The sequence below is a fragment of the Falco cherrug genome, chromosome 5 (genome assembly GCF_023634085.1).
Source record: "Falco cherrug isolate bFalChe1 chromosome 5, bFalChe1.pri, whole genome shotgun sequence".
NCBI classification, from domain to species: Eukaryota; Metazoa; Chordata; class Aves; order Falconiformes; family Falconidae; genus Falco; species Falco cherrug.
The window spans coordinates 25,653,603-25,674,423 of record NC_073701.1 but is presented as its reverse complement, the minus strand read 5'-3'; the positions used below and the strand labels follow the sequence as shown (position 1 = coordinate 25,674,423).

Below are 20,821 nucleotides of genomic sequence, written 5' to 3'. Positions count from 1 at the left end.
GCATTCCATTAATTTGCTTTTCCTAGTGTGTGCTTCTTGGCAATATGTTATACTTGCATATGGGACTGGGCCTTTGCGTAGGGGGGAAGAGAACATTTTAGCTACGTTCCCAGGCACTTCAAATGTAGCTGTTTTGTGTGTTCATAAAGTTAATGCAAAGGATATTGCTGTGCAGATGAGAATTGTTTTTGCAGAGTTCAGTTCTACATAGCAAACTTTGTCCTGAATGTTGCAAGGAAGTTTATTTGTGGGGGAAAACAAGGAAGAAAATAAAAATCATTCCAATGTTACAGTCAGTCGTTGCAGGACAGTAGCAAATAAACAAATCAGAGCTGTTTTAATGAAAAACTGTCCTTGCTGGCCAGCAATCAGATCTTTATTGCTTCCCTTTCTGGGCAGATAAACTAACAAATATACAACTAGAGCTCATAATGTTATCTAGCTATTCCCTTCCTGTATCTAGGCAAAGCACTGAAAATACCACTGTCAGTTACTGGGCTGTGACAGGTATAATCTATCTAAATCACAAATATAATGCCAAGAACAAACACCTTTCCTTGTAGTTCTAGATCCCATATGTGATCCCAGAAGACGATGTTGCCTAGACAGGCAGAAATTGTGTTTGGGAGAGGAAGTGTCTGGCTCTTGCTTGCTGGCCATGGAGAAGCAGGGCTTGGGGACAGGGGCAGGGTGAAGAGTCATATTGGATCACTTCCACCTAAACACAGCTGGAAACAAATGTTGATCACGTTACCATGTGTAAGTGTTAAAACACGAAAGTCTGTAGTACAAGCGAAGCCCAATATTGACCCATCGTCCTGCGGCCATGCCCAGCAGCATGCTGTGCCCCACTTCTGTCACTCTGCTTCTTCCCCCTCCTGCTTCCCCTCAGGATGTCCTTTAGAAGACTGGACAACGTGGTGAACCTGTGTTCCTCTGGCCCCAGCCAGCATCACACTGCTTGCTGAATTTCTCTCACCTGCGTGGTCATTTCTTCTTCGGGAGAGCAACTCCTCCTACATTTGCTCCTATTCTTACCAGCCTTCATACTGCCGGTGCATGCTTTGTGTCATTAGGGCTGGTCTTCACCTGTTCTCCCGTGGCGGTCAGAAAATGTTGACTTGCTCAGCTAAGCACAAACTTCACTGAAAATAACTCCAAACTTCAATTTACTGAAATGTAATGAAAAGTTTAAAAACAGGCAAATAAAAACCCCCAAAACCCAAACACCAAAAAAAAACCCCATTCCAAACACCCACGTCCATAAAACTGGAGAACAGGCTCCCAGGTATACAGTGTCCCTAATCATCTTTTTGATCAAAACCACCAGAACATGGAAAGACATTAACTGCAGAATATGCAGATCTAAACTTAAGCAAAATGTAGGAACTGTTACATCCAAACTATTTTTATAAATTAAAAGAAATATAATTTTTCTGTAAAGAAAAAGGCACTTCATCCCAGCTAACAGTAATTAGAAAAAGCCCTAAACCAAAAAAAAAAACCCCAAACCCACCCAGTTCTGTCCTCTTTTCCATCACAGGCAGCCATGTCACACCTGAGGGACTCCCTCTGCACTCATCACCTTCGGTATGTCCCCTGCATCATGGGAAAACCTTCTGAAGCTACAGGGAGGCAGCTGTAGCTTCCTCTAGGTACAAAAGCAGCTCATCCATGCTGCTCTAACCTTGTAAAGCAGTGACTTCGGCAGAAGTCCTCCTAGAAAGCATCCCAGGAGAAAACAGTTCCTTAGGCAGTTTGTCTGTTATTCTGGAAAAGAGCCACAGTTTCCAGAGTCCTTCCTTTTTCAAACCCCAGCACCACACTGTGGTTTACACACGTTCCCCTCTTCCTTCCCTGCATGCATTTTCTGCCAGGCTTTTAAAACTCTGTCTGAGACTCCACTGGCTGATGCATTTGCAATGATCCAGGAGGGGAATTTGAATGACAAAAAGCCAAGCTACATAAACACTTCATGGTTTTTGATTAGCTAATTGTTAAATTAGGGTGAATATGCTTACAGTGCAAAATTAAAACAATGAAACAAGCTGTGTTTTCAATCTAATTGATTACCTTGTAACTTAATTTGTACTAAGAAGCTTGATAAATGAGATTAAATATTGCAGAGGAAAACATCGATTGCACACCAAGCATGGGAATATATTTGCATTCTGGCAATTTGTAGTGAATGCTTACAAAGAACAAATTAACTGATATTTATTTATTAATTTTTTTTGTTTGTTTTCAAAGGAAGGTTTAGCTTTGCACACTTACAAAATGGCTTAAATAATCCTTTTTTTGGCTTTCTCTTTGTTTAGCCCTGTTTTTCCCATCTTCTGTATCTGAGCCCCACTTTCTTCCTTGCTTCCTTCCCCAACCAGCCGGTTTCCTCTTTCCTGCGCGGGCCACATCTCTCTCCTGAGCCCTCTCACCTGTATCCTGGCTTCATGGGAGCTTCATGCTTTTGTCTGTCCTCTATGCTCTACCTGAGCTGCCACAATCCCAAAAGGCGGGCAAAGTCCAAGTCTTCAAGCGCAGATCCAGCTATGCTTGGCCTCCTAACCTCAGGCTGTAGCTAAGTGATGTGTTGCTCTTACCCATAAGGCAAATTTCAAAAGTATTTGTTTTCTCCAGGCGTTTTTTCCTGTGCTATGTTTTGCTGACCTTACCACTGTGTCAGTATTTATTTGTAAAAATGATGCATTAGGAGTGTACAAAATTGGTTCATTTTTGTGCTCCGGTTTATGGCATAGCTTGTGCGGGCACTGTCCTGTGGCTTCCGTCACTGCCCCCCTTCAGGCTGTGGATTGCCCAGGGTTTACCTGCCTGGTGCCCTGGTTCTCATTTTTAAGTAGGACTACTGTTTACTTATTCACTAACATTTAACATTGGTTAATGTTTTTCAAGAAAACACGATGCATATAATGAAAAGTGGTTTCTGTATCTCTATACGATGATAGAATTCATTCTGGTTTTAGCTAAATTATCTTTTGTATAGGAAATGATCTGTCTCTTCTACTGAGTGCTTCATATTATATGGACCTTTTCTACCTCCCTATCTGTTGGGTACAGTTCCAAGGCCAGATGTCTTCAAAGAAGCTTTTTTTTTTCCCCCCATCAAGCCAAACAATTGCATTTTCAAGTAGTATAGAGTAGCATCTCTGCAGTGCATCTAAATGAATGAGAAAGGGACAAGCAATGAGCCACCCACACACAACACTGACGTTATTTAAAACTTGCAAGTAGTAAAAGCTCACCTTTTACGTATGGAAATCTGAAACAAGCAGTTGCTATACATTAGATGACCTAATACAGCAAACCACTGACAGGTGCAATGAAAATATAAACGACTTGTCTTCAAATACATTCATTTTCAAGAATCTTCAGCATGACTGACAATCTGTGCTTAAAAATGGTTGCTGAAATAGGAACTATGTGTTGTGGGGACTCTTGGAATCTGATGGGCGAGTCTCCTGAGTAGTGACTGATCCTCCGCTCAACTGGTGCGAGATGGTAAAAGGGCAATTAACTTCTTCCAGTTAATATATCGTTTTAAAATAGCTGTGCAGATTTAAAGTTTACAGGGAAAAATGCGTGTCAGATCCTTGCATCCTCTGTTCTGTTTAGTCTCCCCTGAGCAGCGTCACTCTCTCAATGGAATTTGCAAATTAAATACCACTTAGGCCAGCGGTTTGTCAGGGCTTAAGGGGTGATGCTGGCAAATCACTACTGCTGTTCCTTGCAGAGGATGGTGGTTGTGGGTACCACCCTTCTGCATCGCTTCTTTTCATGTAATCTGATGAGAGGGCCTGTCAGTGCAAGACCACTCTCTGCAAGGCACTTTGCTCGTTTTTGTCCAGCCCATCAGAAGTTTAAAAGCTTTCCTCTTCAGCCCTACAGCAGAGACGGAATAGATGTAGTCTCTCTTCAAGCCTTCCTCCTCCTTACCATGGATCAGTGTGTGCAGAGCGATTCACAGTGCAGAACCCCTCCCCCATGGGCCCATCCCTGATCAGGTGGAGCTCAGTTTCCACCTTCCTTTTAATTTGTTCAGTCTCATGTGTATTTGACTTGGAATCTCTGTATAGTCCTGTGGAAACTACATCTGAACCCAAGCAAATACACAAGTCTGTGTGTATGTAATGTGTGCAGGCTGCATGCATGCTTTAGGGGGATTTGTTGGAGGGTGTAGGACAGCTATGTGCTAATTTGTGAATATGGAAACACAGTCAGATAACTCATTTGATGGAAGTATATAGGTAAAAGGGGTATTGTCATGAATTGCAGACCTAAATAGTAGTCTGCCTCAGGAGATGGCCTGTATAAGGAGATTTAGGTTCTGTCCTATGGACAAGTGCATTTGTCTCCTTCCTTCTCTCTGTTATCACTGTAAATAGATTGTAAATTATGATAGTGAATTTCATGATGATGTCAATACTGGTTAAATCCTCCTGCGAATGAAGTTCCCTAGCAGCATGCTGCATGTACTGCAGTATATATCCTGCCTGTTATACCTGTGTCTGGTTTGGGTAGACACCACTTCTTCATTTCACCATGGAGCTTTAAAAAGTGGGGGAAGAGGGGAGAAGGTAGGGGGAGGGAGATGAACACATGGTTGCAGTACAGCATGGCCAGTCCCTGGTGTGAGGCTGCTGCTTTGCTAGAGTGGTTTCCGACAGCTCGGCTTTGCTGCTACCTTACCATTTTTATTACAGAAATTAATTAATTAAATTAATCACAGGTTAAGTACCATCTTTTTTCCAAGTGTCATCTTTACATTTCCTGCAAGCTCTTCAAACCTATTCCTGCACTTGTGGGGTCTAATTTGACATTAAATAATACTGACTTCACTGTCTTCGTGTTAAAAGGGTCTTACTTGGAGGTGCCTTCATTTCTTTTCTTTATATAGAACAGCGTACAGTCTTCTCTAGTCCCTCCTCTGAAATATCACTGCTTTTTCACAGTCCCTGGTGGTGAAGACCATTCATCTTTGGATACGGGAGTTAGGTATGGGCAGACTACTGAAACGAGCCTTTTCTCCCTTCTCCATGTAGGCAGCTTGTCCCCAGGCTCTCCGCAACACAGCACCCAAGCTGCAGCTGCTTCGTGCCCAGGGACCTGGTGCTTGTAACAATGCTTCCACTGTGAGGAGTAAATGAAACATGCCAGTAGTCCATGCTCATGGCTCTACAGGCAAAAAATAAAGGGGAGAGGGCGTTTTTTGGGTCAGGGAGAACTTGGGCAGCATCTGGGCTGGGCAGCAGTGCTGTGTGCACTCCCCAGTGCCAGCCAGCTGGGGCTGGCTCATCTCCCTAAGGCAGGGACCAGCCTCCTCTGGCATCTGCTCCACAGGGACACGGGAGGTAGTTGTTTAGCTGAAAAGCCCAAGACTAAGGGCTGACAACAAGCTGGCATTTGCCCGTGCCGGTACAGCTTTCCTTGCTGCTTTGGCAGCACCAGGGCTGAGGTGTGAATAAGGCAGCAGCAGAGTCAGCGCCAGGAGAGGCACCCAGGTGGGATTTCAGCAACCCAAGGGAGGTGGTGTGGCCTCTGGGGAGGGCTTTTACCCACCTGTAAAATCACTTTGAGCCACCAAAGGGAGAGGAAGAATAATTTAAATGCTATCTCTGCTGATGAGAGGGAAGGGAATGGTTATTGTAATACTGAAGCATTATTTTGGGAAAATTCTGGCCCAGTAAAGAAAAGGCTTTAAAAGATTCAGCTGCTTAATCCTGCTTATCTGCTGTTATATCTTTACAAAATCTCCCAGAGATTCAGGGTGGCATCCGAATGCATAGACTTCACTCAGTGCCCCAGCAGCTCCTCTTCCTCAGCTTAGAGGTTGGGGAAGAGGGAGTGTGCAGCTCACTGTGTGTGTAATTGCTCTAGCTAATAAGCAGTGGTCTTTTGTTCATAAATGCCCAATGATCCTTACATTAGTTTGCTGAAAATGTTTAAATAATTCTGATAAATAATCTGGAGAATGGCCTGTGCCTCCTCCCAGGTGCAGCATAAGGCTGGAATTAACTGAAAATGCTTTAATGATTCCGTATTACTTGTGATTATTCTGTGGCTTTCGTTCTGCTTTCACCTTCGGTGAGATGTGTTCCCTCAAAGGATACTTCTAGCAATTCTTACATCGTCCAGTAATTGCAGAAATGCAGGTGGGGAGGAATCCAAGCTTTGTCTAGAATTCAGAAAATACCATATAAATTGGAGCAGAAAAATGGGATGTGGGTAATATTTGATCTATAACTTAACTTTCCAATGTATTATTGGCATTCTATCTTGTGAAATGTAAGTGTGGTACCAACTTGGAATAAATGGAAGGTCTCCAGATCCAGTAGTTGAAGTCACTTTTATGTCTGCTGTCCTCTGTTCAAGGGGGAGACTTTTCTGCTACATTTCTACTTGCTGAGATTATTAAAATGTAAGGTTTTATTTCCTACCCCCCCCCTCAGCCATCTAATGAGGCATTGGGTGTTGCTTCTGGGAGAAAAAAAAAAAAAAAAAAAAAAAAGTGGTGACTTACTAAACTCATGGGCTGAATATTTTTAAGACTTCTGAGGACGTGCAAAGACACTTAGGTCAGTGATGTATTCCCCTGAGAAGGTATCAGCGTTTGCTGTGCAGAGACCTGTTTGGGCTGGGTGTTTTTAGTTACCAGAGACTTGAGGCTACATTGCTTTAAAAATAAATCTCTTGCCATATGGGATAGAGAGGTGCTGAACCATAATTACATGCAGACCCAGATGTTTATTTCTTCCTTTGTACTTGTTTTGTTGACGTTATTTGGGAGGTAGGAAGGGACTTTGGTTTGACCATAAAAGCTACAGGTCCTGTGACTTTTTTCCCTTTTTATCTTTGTGGTTAGCCAAAATTTGGTCTTTGGTTAACTCACTGGAGGAATTGGTGGAGATAGTTATGTATGCAAAGTCCTTCTCTCTGGAAACAGGAGGGTTTGGCTACCAGGGGTCACGTCTGTGCACTTCTCTTAGGTTAGGTTCCCCTCCTACGCATCCCCAGCAGCTTGCTGGACATGTCAGGACCTGACTCCTGCTCTGTGCAAGGGTTTCCTCCTCCAGGCACGCATCTGCCTACACCAGCTGAAACTCCTCGCCCAAATAGGTCAGATCCCAGGTTCTATTTGTATATGCTCCTGTTTGGCGTTCACACAGAAGTAGATGGCTTTGGGATCTGGAGACTGCTGTCCCCACCAATACCGCCTGTGTGGAGGAGCTTATCAAGCACACACTTCTGCCTCTGATGTGGGCCTCTCTGCGTTTCTCTCTGTATAGATCAATGAAAAGCAGAGAACTCAAATCCCCAGGGGCTTTACCTGCTGATCACAGCTCCTGTAGAAAAAGCCATCTCGGAGCAGTCATTCTGGCATGGTGCCCAGCATGGACGCTTCAGTCTGGAGAAGAGAAGGTTCTGAAGGGTCCCTTTGATCCAAGCACTGAGGATGGGGAGTGTGAGGTGTTGTTTTCTTGGTGCATTTTATTCTTTTTATTTCCCTTTTTTCTTTTTTTTTTTTTTTTTAATTCTTCCAGATTTAGGTTATTCCTTCAGATTCTTCCAGGCAGTTTCCTTCCATAGATAAAGCCTTATTCATACATCCCACCAGGCACTGGAGCTGGAACACTGCCCTGGGCAGGCTTTGTGTTCTGCCTCACCTTAGTTCTGCTCTTTAACTTCTTGATGCAGGAGACAGGCAGAACAGATGACTTCATGAAGCAACTGAAAGGCTATACACTTAAAGGCTTTTTTTTTGTTTGTTTACTGTGTGTGAAAGATATTTTTAATTTTAATTAACACAACCACAGTAATTAAGTAATATCATTCAGAAGACATAGACTTCATGTGGATTAAGATGCTTATTTTTGATACTTGATAGGTTGCTTTATACAGTGCTATTTCAGCTTTCTTTCATAAATAATTTATTAACTTATTTTTTTAATCTGCACCAGTTTAACATTTTGGTTTTCAAGGATTTGACAGAAGGCTGTGGTATTATTAGAAACCCTGCAGTCAGACTAGAAATTCCTTGCGACAGAATTATCTTGGTTTGTGTTTTGTTATAGTATGTGGCATAAAGGAATTTGCATGCTTGTGAGCTTTAAGGTTGCTTCATTTCAAACCTGGTTACCAGCCGGCTGCTTTCAGGCAACAGCCTCAGATGAGTTAAAAATGCAGCCGAACATATATGAACATGTAGGAAAAATATAGGCTTTCCTTGGTATTTAGAAACCTGATGCAAAAAAAAATATATATACATGGTGAAGATAGCAACATGATCAATCCCAGGAACATCAATATTGTTTATAGCCTTCAGACATAGGTGCACCCAATATCATGGTAGTTACTATCACAATGACAAGTTTCTCTGAAATAATTCCTGGCAGTACCATAGAAAGTACTGCCTCTCACAAAAGAGGAAAATCTTAAGAAGTTGCTGGTCAAAATACATCATTGTACTTCATTTGCTCCTACAGACACTGTTTTTATCAAACCTCTGCAAATGCAGCAGGCAACGGTGGTGCTGGGTAACCAAGTACAATTTACCTAGTGGTGGCATCCATGTTGCGGCATGACCTGCATTTTGGGTAACACAGGAGCTCTCACTGGAGACCCTGGCAGGCAGCAGGCACGTTTCCATCAGGGCTTTTGTCCCATGGGTGCGCACTGGCCTGTCACCTGCCAGGCAGTTTCCCATGGGGAGGTCAGGCACGAGCTTGCACTCACATCTACTGTAGGGTCCAAGTTTGTGGGTTCACTTCTCCAGCTGCTGACCCATCAGATGTCCTCTGGCTCCTGACCCAGGCTTTCCCTCCTGATTTTTTTCCACTCACATGTGTCTTCTCTCTCTCTGACTTCTCAGCCGCTGGGCCAGTCGCAGCACCACAGCGCAGCGGAGGAAAGACCGCCTGCGGCAGCACTCGGAGCACATCGGGCTGGACAACGATTTGAGGGAGGTAGGTGGCATCATCAGTGGGCAGCATGAGCTTGTGATCCACCAGGTGAGGTTTAAACAACTGATCTGCTACTGCTTCAGGCAGGTTTTGGCTACCGTAAGGTTTGTATGGGTCTCCACAGCCATTTAGATGCTGCTGATCACAGATGTTTGTATGCGTTGTACAACTTCAAAGCACATAACGTAAATAAAATGCTTTTATTATTTTGGAGTAAGACAGCCCTTTGTCATCAGGAAAAAGGCTTATTTGCTGATTTAGACCCTGACTGTTACTGCATACAGAGAGCAGAGCCCTGGCGCCCGCCTGGGTCCAGCTGCCGAGCGCTGGCCAGAGTGAAGGTCTCTAGAAAAGTCAAGTCCTCAAATAAATGTCAGCTCTGCAGAGGCGAATTAGGCAGGGCTCTTTCATTTTTTAAAGGATTTTTTTGGGGGGTCTGTTTTACGTAGATTCCTGACATGAGTAAGCCTATTTGAAAGGTTAAGACTTCGGGGCCTTTTCATGCCTAAAGCTTGGAAACTCCCATGCATCTTGTAAATGTCAGTCACATACACGCATTTCTTTCCCGTCTTTTCAGTTTCTCATCCTTCATTAAATATTTTCTGCCATGTTTCTCCATTGATGTCCATGTGCTTCTTTTGTATGTCACTAGCAAAAATGAAGCACTCATGCTGTTTTGTGGTAAATCTTGCTGAATAATGTTGGCCAGTGTTGGCATTTGCCTTCTGAAAGAACCTGAACAGATGAGTGGACTCTTGAACTACAGCTTTGAATCATGTTTCGTGGAAAACACAGCAAAACAGCACTTGTATATGTTGCTATTTTTGCTAACATGGCTTCCCAAGTGTATTTTAAATGTTGCCTCATGTATATCTCATCAGAGCCTTTTCAATACTTTGTCATGTATTTACTTTCTTCTTTTTTTGGCTGTGGATCATATGCATGCTTCTTTTGCTTTGTCTCTTTCTTTCTGGCTATTCTGCCATTGGGGCATCTGCCTCCTCTTAGCCATCGGAGGAGCTTTTGCTTCGTCAGAACTCAATGGCCTTCTGGGAGTGGGATCAGGGACCACCCCCTCCTGCACGGCCTCCTAAAAAATCCTTCTCTGAATGCTGCCTGGTATGTTTCAGTTTTTCTTGTTGAAAACTGCTTTTGAGATGTTGTTAGCGTAAGGAACCGCTGTCTTCACTCCGTCTCAAACCTCTCCCTTTCTCATAGAGTATGAGCACGTCCATGTAGCGCTTGTGGTTATATGTGTGGTTATAATCAGAAAAGTAGCTGGAAGTCAGCTCTAGGCTTCCACACCAGCTCCCTGGCACACATGATGGCTCCAAGGCTGAAAGACAAGAATTTTTGCTTTGTTTTTTTCCTGTGTTGCTCGCCGGGCAATTCAGCCTAGGGTATCAAATCCAAAAAGTATTGCTTTCTGACTGCTGGATCATTGCATCCCAGTGTGGAAGAGGGTGGTGGTGTGTGGATGCTGATGAACTGGCAAAGAGCAATCAGTTGGTTCTCTCATCCCACCCTTATTCTTCTCTTGAATTTACAAGAGTTAATATTTTTTTAATTTTTATTTTATTATAGTAACAAGACATATGATGAAGAAAGTAAAGTTATCCATGTTTTGTACTCTTCAGAATATAACCACACTTTGCATTTTATTTATCCCTTCACATTTAAAAAGAAATATTAGATTCCTAATTATATATTCCCTGTATTACTCTTCCACTGGTTTTGTTGCTAATTTTTGCACTGAGATAGATGGAACTCACTTGTGAGATTGCTTGCTGAACAACAACACACTTTCATAATTTGTGATATATGATTTTTATTATTTATTCCCACGTGCAGTTTTTAACTATTTTTAATTCCTTACAGTATTGGTGAAAGTGTAATTACCTAACTGAGCACTTTTGTTGAAGACAGCTTTCCATGGCAGAGCACTCCATTCTCATCTGACCTGTTGGACTGATGTTAACTGGTTCTTGCCCAAATTTTGTATTGAAAAAATCCAGTTGTCAGAAAAACTGTACTCCCCCATAAAAAATAAGTGAGCTATTTCAATTAATTTCAGCGTGTTAGGATTTTGCTTTTGCTTTTCCTGATCTAGTGGAAGGTACCCATGTCCATGGCAAAGAGGTTGGAACTAGGTGATCTTTAAGGTCACTTCTGACCCAAACCATTCTACGATTCCAGGAAATGAATTATTTTTGCCCCAGGCAGAAAGCTCTAAGGACGCAGCAGCCATAGTGAGACCTTTCAACTCCCCGGAAAACCCAGCCAGCAGCAGTGCTAAGTTGCTGGAGGGATGTGATCTGCTCCTTTCAGGGGAAGAGCGGTCATGGTCACATACTGTCACCCAAAGAGGCAGCATTAATTGGATAAAAGCACACTATGGAAGTGGAGCATTCCCACACCAGGCTGAACGCTTTGTTTCAAGACTTTTATTTGGCAATATTCTCTTAGTCTTTTTAACAAAAACTTTATTAATAATGCTTGAACAACTTTTTGATGGGCTTCACGTTTGCACACCTAAACGTGGCCAACTTCCTAGCTTTGCTCAGCATGTAGTCATGTCACTGATGCTGGGAGCAGAGGACACTTGTCCTTAACAAAGAAAGCCCAAACCAAACCAAAAACACCCCACCCCTGAACAACAAGGCAGTTGAACAGGAGGGTTTAAAAGTCTTTTATTATAGCTTGGATCCTTTTTTAAAGAGTATGCTAATTTTTGTCCATACTTTTCAACTACCACCCCACAGTAAAAGCATGAATGATCAGTTCATGTCAGTTTTGTTTAAAATGAGCTTCACTTGTACTTAAGAAGTTAATTGACAATAAAATCAAGTCTCATTTTTCATAACTATGCAGATGAAAAGGAAGGGGTGAAATCTTTGTCCTTTTGCTTTTTTTTTTCAAAGGATTTTTTTTCAATTTGTGTATAGTCTGGTCAAAAATTAGGGAAATGTCTTTTCATTTTTTTATTTTTTTAAAGTGACAATAAAATGACAATGGAAAGAAACTTTACTTGGTGTTTTGAATTTATTGCTGAATGGAGGAATGTGTTGCGCTTTTATGCACTTGCTGTGGCTAACTTTGTGCTAGCGGCTAACAGCACAGTTCACTAGCTGATATTGACTGTTTCAGTACCACGCAGGAAAATATCTTGCTTTTTCTGTTGTTAGAAGGGAGTGTTCCACTTCTACAGCCTGACACCTAAACATCAGACAGATGGTGATTTTGTTCCCACACGCTAGCTTGTTCCTTTTCACCAGCATTTGCTCACCTAGAATTAGGATGAGGAGAGCCCCTCTAACTTTTAATACCTGAAATTATTCTGTTTAATTTTTAGAAATACATGCAGGAGGCGAGGAGTTTAGGAAAAAATTTAAGGCAGCCCAAACTCTCAGACCTCTCTCCAGCTGTGATTGCACAGACCAACTGGAAATTTGTGGAAGGGTTACTGAAGGAATGTCGCATGAAGGTAGGTCCTCTCCCGTGTGCTCTACCCTTGCTTACACTGAGTGTAAATAGCATTTGCAGATGGTGTCCTGAAAGTCCTTCACAGCTGGAATGGCGTTGGTCTGTCAGTATACCAGGCGATTGCAGGGTGGATATCCCTTTAGTGTCGTATTTTTCAACTGCTAGAAAAGAAAGGATCATATTTTGACTCCTGTTTATGCAGTTAAAGTTAGTGGAAAGATTAAAAAGGACAGGAAGGAGAATCAGCGTGATAGACATCTTAGGAAGGATTTCCTTTAATTGTTCATATCTACATGTAGCCTAAACATAACAGGCTCAGGACCCTCGGTCAAAAGGGAAGCATTCAGCACATGCGACTGTTGTGCAAGTTGTTTAGGCAGAGCACGTGAAGTATGGCAGTTTCTAATATTAAAGAAGCTTTTATAGCCATGGAAGTATAACTTCCTGGTGTCTTTGTGTCAGTTCCAGTTGGTGGTATACTGTATTACCTGGGTTTTAAAGTTTAATAGCTGTAAGAAGGAAAGCAGATGCTGAGTAAGACTCCCATGTATCTAGCTCTGTGCTCTGTTTTTTGATACTGTTTGGTAATAGATCAACAGCGTAGAAACAGGGCAATAGGTAAAGGGTATAGAAATAGGACAGTATGGAGTAATCATGCTGATTTTTTTAAATTATTATTTTTAATCTGCAATCTCTGTAGAGAGATTTGAAGCTTCTCTGGTCAAGCCATCAACAACGGTCTGTAGATTAAGCATGTTTAAGTAAACTCATCTATAAATTCTGTCTCTTGTTGGATAACATTCTTGGAAACGGTGTTTTGGGTTTTTTTAGACTAAACGCATGTTGGTAGAGAAGATGGGCCATGAAGCAGTTGAGCTTGGACATGGAGAAGCCAACATAACAGGTCTGGAGGAAAATACATTGATTGCTAGTCTCTGTGATCTGCTAGAAAGAATCTGGAGCCATGGTCTGCAGGTCAAGCAGGTTGGTAACTGGAAACTCGGGACTTCATGCATACAGTGCTCTAGCAAATACTGAATGCCACCTCTGCCTTTTAAGCTGCTACTCAGTGGTGTCATTCCAGCATAAAGTGGGAGGTTTCCTTCAGCTCAGAGCCCCTGGTTCATGTCTTGTGAGGGTTTGAAGAGTTTGGGGTGGTTGGTTTTTGGAGGGTGTGGTTTATTTTTTATCTATTTGAGATGTACCTCTGGAAATTGCAATGATGTTAAATAAGTGTTTGGTTTCTTTCCTTTCAACATTTACAAGGAAAGCCCAGGGAGAGGACAAAGAAACAAGGCAGGTGGGACACTGCTACTTCAGTGGTTTGGTCCTCTCCTCTTCCTGAGGGTTCGTGCCCAAGAGAGGAGGATTGATTTTTCACTACTGAAAAGTGAAAGTTTTACCTGCTGAAATGCCATCCCATTGTTTTACCATGTTCATTGGCCTCTTTTCTTTTGCCTGATTCATTTAAAGCTGTATACTGCTTATTCAATTTTCAGGGGAAGTCTGCTTTGTGGTCCCATTTACTTCAGTACCAGGAGAGAGAAGAGAAGCAAGAGCATAGTGCAGAGTCCCCAGGTGAGTACTTGGCAGCTGACTCCATGAAGGGTCCATCACAGCCAGTGAACTTGGGCCCGGCAGGAACAGTGCAGCCACGTGACACCCATGCAAGATGTCAGTGTTCTTTCTTGCTAATATCACATTTACATTTTGACAGCCTTTATAATCATTGTGAAGATGCCTTGATGTCTGGACAAAATAAATTGACATCATTGAAGGCAAAGGAGCATACTTATTATCCCTGTCTGGAAAATCATTTGATGTCTGTTCACTACCTTTGTTCCCTTTTAATCAGCACTGAGAGAGGTGTGAGAAGCAATGCTTCCGCAAAAGATGTTTTCTGAAGAAGCTGAAGGTGTAGAGCTGCAGCTAAGACAGCTGAATTTTTCTTTGAATGAGCATAATCTGTCTACCAAATCCCAATGTGAATAACTCCATGTTCAATAAGTCTTTATACTGGTGGATGGTATAGTTCAGAAGTTGTATAATCCTCTATTAGTCAGTTCGGATGCTCCATTTATGCTTTGCTTGCCCCCTTATAATTACTAAATTACTGCTGTGTTGTGAGAAAGGTTGGTTTTACCTTGAGATCTCCCTGCCCAGTGGCTGCTGCTGGATATCGTAGTTGAACTTCAGTGGGTCATCTTCCAAGGACTCTCCAGTCCTCCAGATCTTGTAGATGGGAACTTGTATGAACAGTCCTTAAAGACATATCTATGGACAAACTAGTCTTGCTCATGAAAAGGCTTTTTAGTGAGCTTCAATGAGTAATGCACACAGCAATCTGGCTGGCAGGCACAAATTCCTGAGAGCAAAATGTGTCACCACAAAGCAGCTTGATCAGAGTAGCGGAGCACAGAAATGCGTGACATTCTTAGCATTAAATATGCTAGTGTAGCTTAATTTTAGTGTGTCCTCAGTTGTGAGCTTTCCATAGAAACATATTTCTAATAAAATCCATTGCCATACAGATTTATGTTAATATATTTCACATACGAAAAAGGAAGCTAAATCTCCAAGTTCAGTGCTGGATTAAGGAAGGAATAGGTAATATATTAAACATTTTTCATTTTGTCTACTTCTACGTTTCCAGGATAGAGTTAATGATAATGCACAGAAACATGGCAGTTACCAGCCACTTAAGATTGTTTTCAGCTGTATGTAAAACAAATGCATTGCAGACCATTACTATGATTTTGTATTAAATTCATGTATTTTCTCTACTGTAGTTGCTGTTGGAACAGAAAGACGGAAGTCTGATACAGGAATTACTCTGCCTACTTTGAGGGTTTCCCTGATACAAGATATGAGGTACACAATTTGTTTCCTAAAGTATTAATTGTGGTTTTAATTGTGTAGCATAAGGTGAAGATCCTGATTAGTTTTGGGTCTGTGAAGGCTATGGGGAATTAAAAAGTCTCCTGAGCCCACATTCAGATCTATGAAGTGTTGCCTTTTTGTTTTCGCAAAAATTTTTTGCACATTCACTTGATTTATTTTGGTTAAAAGACAATGAAAACCACACAAGTTTTACTGGAGTTTTTGTTTTCCCAGGGGGTTCTTCTAGCAATAAAGCCAGCTTCTATGAATCACAGCAGATATGTTGAGTTCCTTAGTACCTTGAGTTTGTTTCTTTTTCTTTGTTTTAAATTACTGACCAAGCAGTTGATAGACAGAGCAAAGGGACATAAAAACCTGCTTGCAATGCCTGAGCAATATTCTTTCTTTTCAATTAGCATTTTATGGAAAACAGTAATAAATGTACAAATCAAACCAGTATTTGGGTGAATTTAAAGTTTGGATGTGATGTAAGGGCAGGGCTCTGTGGGAGACCACAGCCTGGCTCTGGAGAGCTTTCTAAGTAGTGTTGGCTGGGAATCAGAAGGGTTATAGAGTGAGAAGAGATGGAGGCTGATGTGACAGAACCAGGCAGAAGTTCTTCAGGGCAGCTCTTTGATCAAGCCACTGCCAGGTCAGGCCACTGTTTTGACACTTCACTTGCCATTGCTAAGGACTGCAGGATGGGTAAAAGTGCCATGAAAAGTGGGGGAGGAGCAATGCAATAATGCTTATCTGTGAAGAGCTGCTAGCGATTGCTAGCAATTTAATGCATAAGGCAACACAAATATTGTTCCTTGTAATACCATGCCCTTCTTCCACATAAAAATATGGCAAACAATCTTATGGTAAAAATAAAATTAATTATCGTTAGTTCACAAAACCATGATTACAGTGATGTGACTCTTACTATGCATGTTATTACAGAGATTTTTTTTTTCTGATGTGAGATTTTTTTTCTCAAAGAAAGTGACTGTACCTCCCACCTGCAGTGTACAACCTTTTTGTATGATGCTATGTAGTCTGAGTCTTGTGCTCTGATTTCAAAGAATATGACATGCCACATAAGGCTAAAACGACATGCAAAAGTGGGAGGGAGAATACGCACAGTGTAATTAGGAGTATAATGCCAAGAGGTTGTTTTGAGCATGTGTCTGTCATTTTAGCATCCCTCTCGTGGGACATGGCAGCTATTTACTGAATTCAGTCCTGTGAGACTGACAGGCATGTGGAGGGTCAGTCTGAGGAAAGGGTGAAGGAGGATCTGGAGCAGAAACTCACGTGCTGGGAGGGGATTGCTGACAGAGGAGGCTGTGCGCGCTTGCTGCCGCATGCAGGGGTTTTGTCTTCCACGTACTTCCACTTGAGTAATGAAAGCCCAGCTTGGATCTGAGCTCTCTTCCTTGAATCACAGGACTGTTTCTGCTGCTTTTCAGAGAAAAAGTACAGAAGCAGAACATTAATTTTTGTAATATCTTGGGTATTCTTGATTGTCCAAAAACATGTCTGGTCATAGAAAATGCTGGGCAGATGGTGAGTTGAATTTGCCATGTGTAATCTCATGGCATACTTTCTCCTGCTTGGAAGGAATGTTGCTTAGTATTTGTTTGCACACACAGATTTATGCTGAGGTTAGAAGGATGGGTAATTGTTAAATTGCCGGGGTTATGGTGCTAACTGAACTAATGGCTAGAGGGTTAAGCATTACCTAAGCATGGCTTGTTTTTGATGGCTCATGTAAGGTTATGTAAACAACTTAAAAAACAGGGCTGAATCACAGTCACGCTCTGAATGTGTGATAAGCCTGTGCTACAGGTAACGTGGTGTGTCCTCTGCCTCCCTCGCAAAGCCAGGCATCTTGGATGTGGTAAGAAAGATGCTCAAGATGTTTATTTTGGTTCTTTGCATGGAGAGTCTCTGCACAAGTGTGTTTGGGGGTATGCCCTTCAGCCTTTCCTCCAGGCAGGGATCTGCAGCATCTCTCCCAGCCCTCTTCCAGCTCCCTGGCAGGCTCCTGCTGCAGCCTGCCTTCAGCATGGCCTCACCCCTCGGGCACATCGCTGTGTGTCCAGCCAGATCAGACAGTGCCAAGGCAACTCCCTGAAACCTTTGGTCCAGCTGGATTCAAGTGTGGGGTCCTTCCCCTCCAGGCAAGCTCTTCCTTGCTGCCGGCGCTTGCTTTCATGCCTGTGTGGTGCCTCCCCATCCACGGGGAGCTTGCAGCAGAGGTGCAAGCCCCAGGTGCTGGGTCCACAGCAGTGATGCTTAACCTGCTGCAGTCAAAAGAAGCTGGGTTAGCAAAGACCTGCTGCCTACATGGAATGAGCTAGTATGGCTCATTTCTGACTGTGCTGGGGTGGGGAGTATGCACACCGTCCTTGGGGGCATGGTGATAGTGAGCAGCTGTAACCTCTTCCGTCAGCAGAGCTATTTGCAGAGGGTATGTCTCGCCATACCCCAGGCTTACATTTGACAAGGTAAATAGATTTTTCTTTATTACTAATGGGATTAAAAGCAAGTCCCAACCTAGGGAGTCGCATTGAAATTGCTGTTCAGGGCTCTGACAAGAAGAGTTTGCTGTGCAGTGGTAAGCATACAGTGCTTATGTTTAGGTCACTGATAAAAATAGAGCTGCTTGACTCTCACAACTGAGCGTAAAATAAATTGGAGCTCCTGAATGCTCTGTTCTGTTACACTCTGCTTTTGCTGACACCAAGACTGACTACTGAATCTTTCTAATGTCTCTGGCAAGCTGCATGATTGCAGATCCTTATGTTTCCCAAATGCACAATTAATGCCAATCTGGTCTGAACCAGAAAAAGGTAATGAAGAGATTCAGAGCATGCATGGAATAAAGTTGAGTCCATCTGTACTTGAGTCTTCTCACAGTAAAATAACATATTCTACTCAGTGTTTCATATCAGATGTAATTCAAGCCAAGCACTGGGCTGGGGGAAGGGGAGAGGGGGAGATGATAGCCTGTACTTGAGTTTTCCATCTCAGAAGACTTGAAATGTCTGAGGACAGTGTCTCAACACAATGTAGTTGAGTCCACATCCTGTTTCTCAAGGACTCTGGATCATGTGCCCAGCTATCTGGGCTGGAAGGTCTAATGCTGGCTGCCACACTGAGCCAGGAAGGGCTTTCCAGTGCCAGGAGCAAGGCTCTCAACAGTAATTCAGCTGGTAGGCATCACTGCTGACAGAGGGAGGCTGCTGAGCTTGCTTATGAAGGGCAGGGACTTGTACATGAGTGTAATGTGCCCTCCTACATTTGTTTTACAGCTCACTGAGAATTAGTATCTCTCACCTGGTCCATCAGAGAATTATCCATGTGTCATGTTAGGAAACAGGAGCAAAGTTTGTTTGTTGGGTTTTTTTTTGGTTTTGGTTTTTTTTTTGGAAAAAGTATCTTTTTTTCCCCCAACCTTGTTTTTTTAAAAAGGCATTTTAAGTAGACTAGGTTTTGTTACTGGTAAGCTACCATTACTCCTACTGTTTGTTTCTTCCTGATGGTACTTCAGATACATAGGTACAGCAGAGAGCCATGCGATGCAGACATATCAGCTTGGTTTGCAATTGACCTGTATTTTGAGAAATCCGGTGGGTCAGCCTGGTGGAGAACGGTGCTACTGAGCTGTGTCTGGTATCTACTTCATTTGTGCAGAGCGAGCTTGTATTTCTGGACAGCACTAAGTTGTACTTTGCAAATTTGCCCTTAAGGTCCTAATTCTGTTATGCTAGAAACTCTATAAACAAGAGAGTATTTTTCTCAAATAATACAGGGTCTAAATATAACACAAAGCACGCACTTGGATATAACAGATGGGGGAAAGCACGAGACAGTGAGACTATACTAGTCAACGTAAAAAGCATCAGTCACAGCATAACTTTGTTGGATTTTCTTTGGAGTAAATATTGCCACATTCCCTAACACTCAGCAATGCATGGAGAGCCTTCAAGGAAGATGCAGGAGTTGGGAAGGAGATCACAACAGAGATCAGTTCAGACTCAGCAAATGGTACTTGGAGCCTGCCACAGAGGTTTAGAGGGCTGAACTGCCTGCGCACTTAACATGCAAACTGCGTGAAAATTAAGAAATTGCAGCCTTGTCTTTTCTCCTGCTGGAAACTGTTACTTACATTTCTTGCTGTTTATTAACCAAGTCGGGGGTTTTTGGAAGCAGCTTCACCCTGCCATGGCATTTCACTTCCTCTTCTAAAGCTCCCTGTGCTCTAAAACTAGGGTTTCCGGCATTCTCCAAATGAAATATATGTGAAGTTTAAAAAAGAAAAGCAAAACCATAGAAGAAGGCTCCTATGGAACACTTCTGCTTTCCTACAGACCAAGCATGTGGAGGGCTGTTCAGATTATCACTTACACAAGGGCCCCTCATACCTCTGAAAATGCAGTTCTGCTTGTGACTGCCTGTTGCTGGTTTTGCCCAGACGATCCTCTTTTTGTCAGATTTCCCATTGCTGCTGCTATCAAGGGGGTTGTTAGAGCCTTCAGAGCAAACTGTGGTTTGGAGAAACTCTTATGATATGTATTTGTCCTCTGCTCTCCCAGACATAACCGTTTGTGTCAGCAGCTTGAGGGAAGGACGATGATATAACTGGGTCTCATGCGGCGGCTGCTTTTTTTAAGTGTTAGCAGTGTCCGTGAGGACACCTACCTCAGGCAGTGCAGGGGTGAGCAAATCTACCTCTGCTCACCTCGGCCAAGCAAATGCCAGGACAGAGCAGCTGATATGGGCTGCAGTGCATCTGGGTTGCAACCCACCATGCCTGGGAAGGGCTGCCCCACGTCCCCATGCCAGCATCTGTGGGGCCCTGCTGAAGGTCTCTTTCTCTAGAAATGATGTCAGAAGACATTTTGCAATTCAGCTGCTGCATCACACTGGATGTTGCTGTTTGAAGCATGTAGGATTTTTATGATTAACCTATTTTTATTTTATTTTCCCACTCGTTTCAGGCATGTTCAGAACATGAGTGAGATAAAGACTGATGTGGGGCGAGCCCGAGCCTGGATAAGGCTTTCTCTGGAGAAGAAGCTTTTGTCTCAGCACCTGAAGCAGCTGCTTTCCAACCAGGCACTTGCCAAGTAAGGTGGCTTTTTTTCTCAAAACTTCGCTTTCGCATTTTCCTCGGTGGTGTGTCAAGGTGCTGTGCAGGCTTGGGGTGCAGCCGGGCACCCCATTTGGGTACTGTAGTTTCCAGCTAGAAGTGACTGAAGGGCAGAGGGTAGCTGGGGGGAGAGGTACTGCCCACCCAGCAGGGCAGAAGTCTGCTTGTCTGCATTTTAATTTTAAGGAATTTTAAGGAAGGAGGTGTCAGTTTTTGGTCAGGTCAGTGCATTGATCCAAGCGGCTTTGTGGCCCTACAGTCACTGTCTTGTGCAAATGAAGCAGCAGGGGCAGGAATGCCCCTTTTCTCACAGCAGCCCTGCCTGATGTTGGCTCAAGCCAGA

General features: G+C 42.9%; 1 protein-coding gene across 4 annotated transcripts in view; it reads left to right on the top strand.

The window, feature by feature from the left end:
- DENND5B (DENN domain containing 5B) overlaps window positions 1-20,821 on the top strand; it is a 118,983-nt gene that overhangs the window by 83,982 nt on the left and 14,180 nt on the right. For 2 of the 4 annotated variants that reach the window (XM_055711740.1, XM_055711738.1), the window contains 7 exons: window positions 8,882-8,975; window positions 9,981-10,091; window positions 12,325-12,456; window positions 13,287-13,439; window positions 13,955-14,033; window positions 15,245-15,326; window positions 20,327-20,455. In XM_055711740.1, coding sequence (XP_055567715.1) covers window positions 8,882-8,975; window positions 9,981-10,091; window positions 12,325-12,456; window positions 13,287-13,439; window positions 13,955-14,033; window positions 15,245-15,326; window positions 20,327-20,455 — 780 coding nt within the window. The remainder of the gene's footprint in view (window positions 1-8,881; window positions 8,976-9,980; window positions 10,092-12,324; window positions 12,457-13,286; window positions 13,440-13,954; window positions 14,034-15,244; window positions 15,327-20,326; window positions 20,456-20,821) is intronic. The other 2 variants (XM_055711742.1, XM_055711739.1) reach the window with 1 other exon arrangement.